At 39.9% G+C, this 11423-nt stretch overlaps 1 protein-coding gene across 1 annotated transcript; it reads right to left on the reverse strand.

Moving 5' to 3' along the window:
• Positions 1-239: 239 nt before the first annotated feature.
• On the reverse strand, positions 240-716 carry LOC149132864 (uncharacterized). The gene has a single exon (XM_089361302.1). It carries the CDS (start codon positions 714-716, stop codon positions 240-242), a length of 477 nt encoding a protein of 158 aa, XP_089217428.1.
• Between the last annotated feature and the right edge of the window lie 10707 nt (positions 717-11423).

Consider the following 11423-nt stretch of genomic DNA (forward strand, 5'->3'; position numbering starts at 1 on the left):
TTATAGGGTTAATATTGGTTAATATTTTCTTTTAGTAATCAGACTAGGTTGGTGTCATTTCCTTCCTTAGAAGTATGGAATGTGTGTGTATATGTGTGTTTTGAAATATGTTAGCATTGAAACTAATGTCAAATGAAATCAAATCAAATTTATTAGCAGAAGAGCACAATGTGCTTAAGCCATGTAAAAAATTTTTTTAATAAAATTTTTTTTAAAAACGGTTATTGTTATAACCAGTTTTATACATAGTCGCCACAGTTGTCCAGAGCCTTTTTGAGCAGGGGAGTGGTGGGTAGTTGAATGACATTTTGTGGTAGCTTGTTCCACGGGGCTGCGATACGGACGGAGAATGCGGCCTTCCGCCTGTTAAGTCGAAAGTGTCGGCGATAGAGTTTGCGATCATGCCCACGAAGACCCCTATCCGGCGCAGGGGTGAAAAACTCCGCAAATGGTAGGTTTACATACCCGTTGAAGATGTTGAAAGCCAGGATAAGATCTCGCATCCTCCGTCGTTCGAATGAAGGCAATGCCAGTTGTCGGAGACGTTCCTCATACGTAAGCTTAGACAAGCCCGCGACCATTCGGGTGGCTAACACGTTCCGCTGAACACGTTCCAGGTGCTGAATGTCTTTCTGGAGATGTGGGTTTGAGGTCTGGAGGCAATATTCGAGGATGGATCGAACTAGAGTGACGTATAAAGGCCGAAAGACGTCCATTGAAAGGTTGACAAAGGACCGGCGGATGAGGAAAAGATTCCTTCTGGCTTTGTTCGCCGCCTCGATACACTACCTTATTGGTTTGAAAGTAGTATCGATCATTATGCCGAGATCCTTCTTAAGGTGTTGGCGTTTGAGGCTAATAGTCAAGGGAGAGTTTAGAGGTGAACCTATTGGTAAATGGCTGCATTTTTAGGCGTTCAAGGGCAGATCCCATTCTTCCCCCAATTCCAAGCTCGGTTCAGCGACGATTGGAGTATGTTGTAATGATTCCTGGGCGAGACAAGTTTGATGTCGTCTGCAAATAGGAGGACTCTTCCATCAAGAAAATCTGGTAGGTCATTGATATAGAGAAGGAAAAGTATTGGCCTCAGCACCGACCCCCGGGGAACACCGCTGCAGGCATTCGTCTCCGCGGAGAGATCTCCATTTATCTACACTCGAAAGGTTCGATGGCTCAGGAAGGAAGAAATCCACGAAGTCACCAATGGTTGAATCTTGTATGCTTGAAGTTTGCGCAAGAGCAGTCGGTGATTAACGGAGTCAAACACTTTTGTGAAGTCCAAAAATACCACGTCCACCGAGTCTTTTTCATCCATGGTCCTTGTAATCCACTCTTCAAGATTTGTTAGACAAAATCTTCGGGGTAGAAATCCATGCTGCGAGTCGGGTATAGCATTTGAAGTAAGAATATGATTCATGAGAGATTTCTTGACGATGGTCTCCATGACTTTGCAGAGGATGGATGTCAGACTGACCAGTCGATAATTACTGCCCTTTTTGAATATTGGACATACGGTCGCTTTCCACCAGTCTTCCGGTACATTTCCTTGCTCAAGTGAAAGATTGAAAAGAGATGCCAGAGGAGCCGCCAGGATACGTGCTAGGACACGTAAAACAGCTGGATGGACACTATCTGAGCTGACGCTTTTGTCTTGATGAAGTTTTGAAGGGACAATATAGACTGCATGAGATGAGATGGTGACTGGAGGCATCGGTTCGATTTGCCTGCCTGATATCAATGTCTCACGCCCATCATCTATTCGGTAGATAGAAGAGAACATGACAGCAAAGAGTAAACTTTGGGAGGTGGAGTCTGTAACAATATTTCCTTCGACATCTCTCAGTGCAACCACTCGATTATACAGTCGTTTGTTTCGTTGAACATGTGCATAAAATCTTTTTGGGTTAGATTTTGCCTGCGATTCGAGGTTGCGTTCAAATACGCCACGTGCCTGTCGGACCATACGTTCCGCCTTATTTATTTTGATTTCTGTAGATTTCGAAAGCAGCTGTGGTTCTACATCACACCAAGCGACATCTCTTAACCTTCATTCTCGTTTCACATTGCTGGATATCCAGGGCTTGTGTCTTTGTTTCCGAGAGAGATATAATGGAACAGCACTTTCAGTCACCCTTATGATTGAGCTCTTGATCGCCTGCCATCGCTTTTCCACCGTCGGTATTGCTGTTACTTTGTCCCAATCACAATTCTGGGCTGCATCTACAAGGGCGTTCTCGTCCATTGCATGGAACTTTTGTCTTGGTGCTGGAACTGGTATTGAAGAAGGGATTGACGATGCTACGTTGAATGTTAGAACCATGTAATCACTTTTACCCAGGGATAGTAGGATCTTCACATCAGAGATAGTTGTCTGGTACTTTGAGAAGACAAGGTCAAGTGTTGATGGCTGTTGCGTATTTCGAAACCTCGTTGGTGTAGAAATATCTTGGATAAGGAATAGATTTTCGGCAGTCTGCAGCAAGGTTTGATCGAAACGAGCTCCTGTTGGGCAGGAATACGCCTCCCAGTCAATCAGTGGTGCATTGAAGTCGCCAGCTATTAGACAATCTGCTTGGGATTTTGATATTTCAGCTATTGCATTTAGAAGCCGTTGGTCATCATCAGGTTCTGCTGCGATGCACGGACAGAATGAGAAAGCTGGTTTTTGCAAGTTGAATTTTGCACAGGATGACATTGAAATAGCCTGATGGTTGCGCATTTGGTGGGAGCTCACACTGAGAGGGCTTTAGATCTATTTTGATGAACATCACAACGCCCTCTCCGCGAAAACCGACTCTGTCACATCAGAACGTAACCCTCAATTAAAAATTCAGCATCCTGAATATCAGCATGCAGCCAACTCTCTGTAATGATCGCAATATCTGATTCCTCTTTGACAACAAGCACTTGAAATTCATCTAACTTAGCCAAAAGTGAACAGATGTTGGTATAGAGAACTCGAAGGGCATGGCGATGTTGGGCACTTTGCGCTGAAGTCAGTTTGGGGTACCAAACTTTGCATCTTGAAGGCTCAATTGTTGATGCAGGGACTAAATTTCTGGAGTTGTGATAATCAGTGGGTTCCTCTATAGAAACCTTTTCACTATCTGGCCATCTCTGATGACAAGGCCTTTCTCTCCGTTGGAGATTCTGTTCTGTGCTCCAACCTGAGAGCTCTCCATCTGATTCTCTCTCGCGGAGAATACTCCTTCCGAAAACTCAGGCTGTGGTTGTCGCCGAAAACTTTTTTGAGCAGTCAGTGATAAATCTTGAAGCTTGGTCAGCGATTGCAAAAATAACCTTTATGGGTCTGAGTCTGGGTTTGGCGTTACTAGGGGTTGTAGTTGCAGTTGCTTGCCTTCCAATACGTATCATCTTGAACGCTTGAACTTGAGTAGGGTTATCAAGTGAGGCAGACACTAAGTTTTTGACAAGGGCGATGTCGTGTTGTAGTCGATCAAGGGGGGCTTCAGATTCTGCTGCGGATGCCCCATATATGACCGCGGTACAGTCTCTTAGAGCTGACTGCTTGTTTTCTCCTTTCTTGACTTCTTGCCAATCTCGGTCTGTATCCACACCAAAGCTTCAGTTTGCATTGTCAAAAGGCGTAGAATGGACTGATCGTCCATCCGTGACGACAGGTGCGGGTTGGCTTGTTTCAGTTTTGGGGATAACTTTCTGCACCTTGGTCTTCTTTTTCGGTTTGTAGACTTGTTTGTTGGATGGTCATTCTCACTTGATTGTTGAGCAGCCTTTAGGTTTTTGCTGGCAGTGGTATTTGACGAAGGTTTTGGCACTGGCTTAACTGTACTCAAGTAAGGGGCAGTAGATTTCTCGCTCGTGGAACGCCAAAGCTGTAAATTAGCTGGAGTTTCCTCGAAGGCATCAAATCTAGCTCTGAGGTTCTCAAGTTCGATCTTCAGTTTGTTGTTCTCTTGCACTTGGTCCCGAAGCTTTTATTTTAACATCTTGTACCCACAGCTACATTTAGTAGAAAGCTGCGGTCTTAATTTTGGGGTTGCAGATTTCGATCTTGTTACTGTTGGCATGGTGATGCTTTAACAAAAAAGGTTCAGGTAACCAAGGAGAATAAACAACAGCAGTTAAGTTTGAATGATAGGTGAAATTGGGGAGAAAAAAAAACTTGTATTAGGTCTTCTCAGCAGCCGGCAATATTGATATTGTTCATAGAGATGATAAGACGGGACAAAAACAGCGCAGGAAGATGAGTTCGGGAGAGAAGGAAAGAAAATATTCCACAATTGCATATAATAATCCGCAATCAAGGTGAAAATAGCAGCAGAAATCTTCTTTTGAAGAGTAATTGATCGAAGGTGAACCGTTGATATCCAAAGTTGTTGTAAAAATAATCCGTCATAAGTTTCAGACATCTTCCTTGTTTTTCCCTTGGGGTCAGAATAGGTAATTTTACGTAACGCCAATCAATTTCCTCGAGCGACTTCCTTTTCTTTTATAAATGTATGTTAGGTTTGAGGAGTTACTGTGGACACTGGCAGAGTAGACTGTTCTTGAGTTAAGCATTTTCCATTTAAGGGCTGGAGCAAATGCATGTAGGTTGATCAATATTTTGTTTTGGTTGTTAATGCCTGATAATATTTGTTGGAAGTTGTTAGTGATGAAGTAAGATAATTTAGCATTCTTTCTATTAAGTTTACGGTATTTGTGTGTGGGTGGGAAATGTTTATGCAGGAATATTTTTCGCTTCCTGTAAACAATATATTTTTCTTTTAAATTGTTAATTTCGTTTTTATATGTAGTCTAATACTCTCCTAGTTGTTTGATTATGAATTCATTCATTTAATATTCTCTCTTCCATGATAAATGGGTAAATCAAATACGTATTTTCAAGGCATTTGCTCTTCCTGTCACTAACCCTTATCTGTTTTTCAAGTGAGGATTTTTTTTTTATTTCAGAAATCTTTGATAGTGTACGGCTGGGTGTGTACTCGATATAAATGAACCAGATAATTCTTTCCGTTTGCCTCTATGGGAATTGAATACAGAACGTAAACAGACGTCTCTAAATTAACCAAATGGCATTTAAGCTAATGCTTTACCAGTTCTGCTGGTATCAGTTTGAAAGAACAAGCAGTTTTCAACAAATATTGTAGTTTTAAACTAGGAGAGAAATTGACACACCCAAATGTGATTATTTAATGTATCAAAATACTACTGTCAATACCACCTCTCCCACCATCACTACCACCGACATCATCACCACACCATCACATCATCACCACACCATCACATCATCACCATCACCGCTGCTGCTGCTGCTGCTACAACAACAACAACTACTACTACTACTATAACGACGACGACGACGACAATCACCACCATCACCACTACCACCACCGCTGGCGGATGGTATATTTTGCCTTCCTGTTCGGAAGGCAAAATATTGGTCAATGAACTACGCAGCAGCAGTGGTCATGGTAGTAGTAGTAGTAGTAGTAGTAGTAGTAGTAGTAGTAGTAGTAGTAGTAGTAGTAGTAGTAGTAGTAGCAACAGAGGAAGCAGTACTATTATTATTATTGTTATTATTATTATCATTATTATTATTATTCTTAGTAGTAGTAGTAGTAGTAGTAGTAGTAGTAGTAGTAGTAGTAGTAGTAGTAGCTGTTGCAGCAGCAGCTGCAGTAGCAACAGCTGCAGCTGTAGCAGCAGCTAAAGCAGTTTAGTTGTGTATTTCAGTGTAGTTGTCTCAGTAGTAGTGATGGTAGTGCTGGATGGGTCTTAGTGGTGATGTAGTGACTGTCGTGTGATCTCAATGATGGTTTTGATAAACGGTAGTGGTAACATAGCTACGGTGATGACGGTACTTTTAATTTCTTACTGGAGAATCTCACACACAAGCATACATAAATATATTACACACTCACACACATATCTTCTTTGTTGTCATTCATAACTAATTATGAGTTGGTGGCAGAAAAAGTTTCGCTTTTGTCTTTTTATTATATGAAAACACTCCATTAACTATATTTTGGGATCTAAATTTTTTTCATTCGCAAAATATGCATTTTTGAAAAGACAGTAAAAAATCTGAAAATCGGCTATAATAATGTAGACGTCCAGTCTCATTGCTTTGCGGGTATGATGTTGTGGAGAAAAAAGTTACAGAGGTTTAAAAATCGAAAAAATTGTATAGTTTTGGCCAATAGCGAGACAGAAATTTTCAACTTTAAGGTTGTACCCTGAGAAATGTATGTTTCTAAATAAACAGAAATACCTAATAAAATTAACATGTATCATCTTACTGTTTCTTTTGTATCTTCATTGATTGTATGGTTTTATTATTTTTTTGATTTGTTATATATATATTTGTCTGCGTGTGTTTACTTTATACGTATTTCAGTATTATGTATACCTGTCATGTATTTGTGTACATCATTAATATATAAGTGCATGTGGATGTATGTATTCATATATAAGTTTAAATGTGTGTGTGTGTGTGTGTGTGTGTGTGTGTGTGTGTGTGTGTGTGTGTGTGTGTGAAGGGGGCGTCTGTCTCCAAAGCTCTAAAGTTGAGTGTTTTCATGCTTGGATTTGTAAACTACGATAAGAATAACACTGGTCAACAAAGAATTTGTCCCAAGGAAAAGAATACCTGTATCTTATACGTTTTTGCATGCAGAATTCAAAAGTAATGTGAAATTGTTTGTATCACCCACAGTTTCTCTGTTCCACAATATCCTTCTCAGTTCTTGTTACGTGGGCTAAATTTTAGTTAAGCTGTTGAAATGTGAAGCTAATTTAAATTTTATGAACAGAATTAACCTAGTGAAATCATAAATCCAGCTATCTGAGTCAATGAGTCCCCAAAATATATGAGATGAAATATATGTAAAAATACTAACACACAGAAAAAAGCACAGAAAAATACTAACACACAGAAAAAGGCACAGAAAAATACTAGTACACAGGTGAAAAGAATCTCGTGGTGTGAAGAATCAAGTGTGAAAAATCAACATAGACAACAGCGGCACAGGCAGAAATGAACCACAACACAGTGTGCGGTTGTCATGGTAACAGGCTGCAAATGCCACGCTGTCTGTTGATTGGCTAAAATTACCCAAATTTCCCAACTTTAATTCTAAATAGCAGATTCTTTAATTTACGAGATAAAGTAATTGGTTGATCGTAACCAAAATTCATAGTTACATTGATACACCAAAATTGAAAGCAATCTGAGCAAAATTAGGGGCGGGGGGCTCATTTTGCGAATGAGAAAAACTAGATCCATATTATGCTTTGTCATGTGATTGTAAGCAATAATAGTAGTATATATTGCAGGATTTTATTGATAGTCTTTGTGTAGTAGATTTTGTGGATTTTTTCTGTTTGGCAGCACTTTTTGAAATTTTAAAATTAAATGAAAAATTTCAAGTTCGGTGTATTGATGTAATTTTTCATGCTGAATTCACTTGTTCCAGAAAAATATTTATAAAAAAGTTACAGAGGTTTAAAGTTTGATCATTTTTACCCAGTCAGAAAGCAGGATTTGGGAGCTATGATTTTGTGCGTGACTGCATTGCGACGATAGCACGTGTTTTAACATCAAACTGTAAACAAATGAAATATTGGCAGAATTATGCTTTATGCATGCCATATAATCCCTCAAAACTTTTTTTATTTTTTGGAACTTTCAGGAAAGTTTTGCCAATATGTATTCTACATACGGGAATTCATATGATTATGCAATCCTCCCACCCCCCAAAAATGATGCTTGATTTAGGGTCTATTTGGCTGTTATTTTTAGCACATCTCACGACCACCTCATACTTCATTTGTTTAAACATTTAATGTTTAAGCGTTTAATAAGCGACAAAAAGAACGTGATAAGTAGTTTGGTAGCAGAAGTTGGCTTCTTACTATGGAAACAGTCTCCTATATGCCTGTGGCTTTCGATTGGCTAAAGGAAGCCAAGCTGCGGTTCCAAAGAGTGACTATAGGTAATACACCATCGCAGAACTGCCTCACTATTTCCTCGAATTTGATCGTACACCAGTATCTTTTCAGTAAGGTCTAGTAAACATTTCTTTGCAGATTGTCCGTAAAGTTGATGAATACAATGAAAAGTGGGAGGCGCTATTCAATTATCTTTTCCTGAATTTGTGGCAAAGTGAAAATCATATCGTTGGTGCTCCTAAATGTACGAAATCCAAAATGGACTTCAGGAAGAAAAAAAATTACTTGGATAGTGTTTGCAGTCATCTGTGCAGTATTTTTGGTAGAATTTTCCCTGTGTCTGATAATTTAGTAATTTTCACAGCTCTATTGGTCCCACTTGTGCATCTTTTAACTGTTGGAGGAGGTTACGCATTGACAGCATTCTCTGAAGATGTAGAGAAGCCTACAGCACAATTCCTTCTCACGATGTTTATGGACATCCGTGGGAATGCTGTTGAAGTCAAGAGTTTTCTTCAATTTTGTTTTATGGATGGCATGGCATTTACGAGCTCTGCCGCATTCAATGGTAGATTCAAATTGTTATCTTGAGGAGTTCCAGAACTACACATAAATTGTTGAAAACTGCTTTAGAAACTCACTAAACTATTTCCACTCGTGATCCAGTGTTCAGACATGAGTCATCCTTATTTTTCATTGGTGCGTTGACACCTTTCTGGAGATCTCTCTCAGAATGACATAAAATACATTTATGTCTTGCTGGATATTTTGTCGCCTATTAGGAATAGCTTAATAGAGATTTCGTCTCACATAATTTTCATGTAACTTTCAAGCATGATTATTTATGGACAGCGGCTCTTTTGTAAATTTTCTCACACAACTGTCCCCTGCAAGCATCGGCTGTCGCAGAGTGAACTGGCACAGTTTCAAGTAATATTTAATTTACTTGACATATTCGCAGCAAATGCAAGTTGCACTTCAAGAATTTTTAGTTAGCTGATAGCCAATCTTTTGGGCATAATCCTATCGATTTCGCTGCAAATCACTTTCACATATCTGTACGTGATCAATGAAACAGTCAGCCTCTCCTTTTGATATGCGTACTGCTTATATCTGCAATGTTGCTCCTGAAGTTAAAATACATAGTCCAACAAATATTATCACTTCGACTGCAGTTGACACCAACTGTAAAATCATTGTCAGGAAGCTAGAAAATATATTTCTCACAACTAAAATTATTATTGGTGCATAACTCAAGTATGAGTTGTCCACTGGAGTTGAGATTACCGGATATTTTCTGTTTGGCTGCCACTTTTCAATTTCTGTAGTTTGGTCTGATAATCATTGACAGGAAATACATTTTTGCCGTAAATCTATAAATAAAGAGTTAATGGCTTTTAAAATTTGCAAAATTTGGGTAATTTTAGCCAATCGAAAACCACAGACATATAGGTGCTTGTTTCCATAGCAACAAGCCAACCTGTTACCAAGCTGCTTACCCACGTGGTCATTTTTCGCTTATTGAATGCTTGAAACATATGAGATATGAGATGGTCGTGAGATGTGCTAAAAATAACAGCGAAATAGGCCTTAAATCCCGCACCAAATATTTTTCTTTGGTTTTTGCATAATCGCAATAATTCCTGTGTGTAGAATACAAATTGACAAGACTTTCTCAAAATTCAAAAAAAAAAAGAAGTTTTGAGGGTTTGAACGCCAATATTTCATTTGTTTAAAGTTGACAACACGTGCAGTCACGCACAAAATGATAGCTTCCAAATCCTATTTTCTGACTGGGTACAAGTGATCAAACTTTAAACCTATAACTTTTTTTTAAATGGTTCTGGAAAGAATTAATTAGACTCTGAGATTCAGTATGAGATTCAATACACCAAATTTTAAAAGTTTTACTAAACTTCAAAATTTCCGCAGGTGCAGCAAAACAAAAAAGGTCCAGATTACCTTTTGGAAAGTGATCCAAAACTTCATACCATATCTGGCAATTACTCTCCACTGTTGCCTTTAAATCGCCGAACATAAGCTTCTTATCGGTTGTTGGCACTGTATCTATGTAGAGAAATGTAGAAAACGTCTTTAATCTACTAGTTTCAGTTAGGATTAGTCTTACCTTCATTAGCCTATCAGATATAGCAGCGGGAAGCGACACCATACGTATATATATATATATATATATATATATACCCCAGGCCTACTCCCCATTTTTTTAGGAGGAGTAGCCACAAGACACACACCAGGCATTCTATTTATTTCCCACCTGAAAAAGGTGAGTCCCGTTCTATGCTCGGGTCAAGGCATAGAACGCAACCCCCAATATCAGCAGTGGGGCCCGACAGTATATCCTGGTTTACCCCCACCGCATCATGCTGGTTCCATACCCCTTTGAGCAACATCAAATTCACTCATCCGTCTACAAACACTCTCCAAGCTTTCCTATCATTTATAAACTCTCTTGCCTCTCTCACTCCAATACCTCTAACCACCAAAGCTTTCCCCACTCCATCCATCCACACAAGCCGAGGTCTGCCTCTGGCTCTGCTGCCTACCATCTGCTCCTCATCCATCTTCCCGATGTGGCCAAACCACCTCAGCATTCGTCTATCCATTTTGGTTGTTAGTTTTTCTCTCATTCCTGCTCGCCTTCGCACCTCCTCATTCCTCATCCTGTCCATCCGTGTCACACCAACCATAGCCCTCATACATCTCATCTCAAACACATCTAGTCGCCTCCTTTTCGCCTCTCTCAGCCCCTGCATCTCTGCACCATGTAACATTGTCGGCACAATCACGCCCTCATATACACCTCTTCTCGCTATTATACTCAACCTTTTATCTCTCGGCATACCTTTCACAACTCCAAGTATCTTAATCCCCACCCTCACTCTGTATCCCACCTCCTCAAGTACTAGAGTGAGATTTGGTGTTAACCTTCTCTCACCCACTTGCCTTTTTCTTGCTGTCTTTTTAAGAAATATGAAACTGAAAGTGAAAGTAGCTAAGAGTAAGGTGATCCCAGATACTTAAAAACACTCACCACCTCCAACATCTCAACATTTATACTCACATCCACCCTACCAGCCATTCCATCTCTCGAACATTTCATCACCTTACTCTTAGCTACTTTCACTTTCAGTTTCATATTTCTTAAAAAGACAGCAAGAAAAAGGCAAGTGGGTGAGAGAAGGTTAACACCAAATCTCACTCTAGTACTTGGGTCATGAAATGTGCATGAGTGTAGTACAAGTGAGGTAAAGAGGAGAGAGATAGAAAGTGTGATGATGATGAGAAGGATGGATGTGCTGGCACTGAGCGAGACTAAGATGAAAGGAAAGGGAGAGTATCAGTTTGGGGATGACTGGACGAGTGTCGGGAGGGGGAGGGGAAGGCTCGTGAGGGAGTGGCATTGCTGGTGAGAGAGCGTGAAGAGTGGTGGAGTGGAGAGAAGTGTCTTCAAGATTAATGTGGGTTAA

This window comes from Octopus bimaculoides, chromosome 13 (genome assembly GCF_046866305.1).
Source record: "Octopus bimaculoides isolate indiv1 chromosome 13, ASM4686630v1, whole genome shotgun sequence".
NCBI classification, from domain to species: Eukaryota; Metazoa; Mollusca; class Cephalopoda; order Octopoda; family Octopodidae; genus Octopus; species Octopus bimaculoides.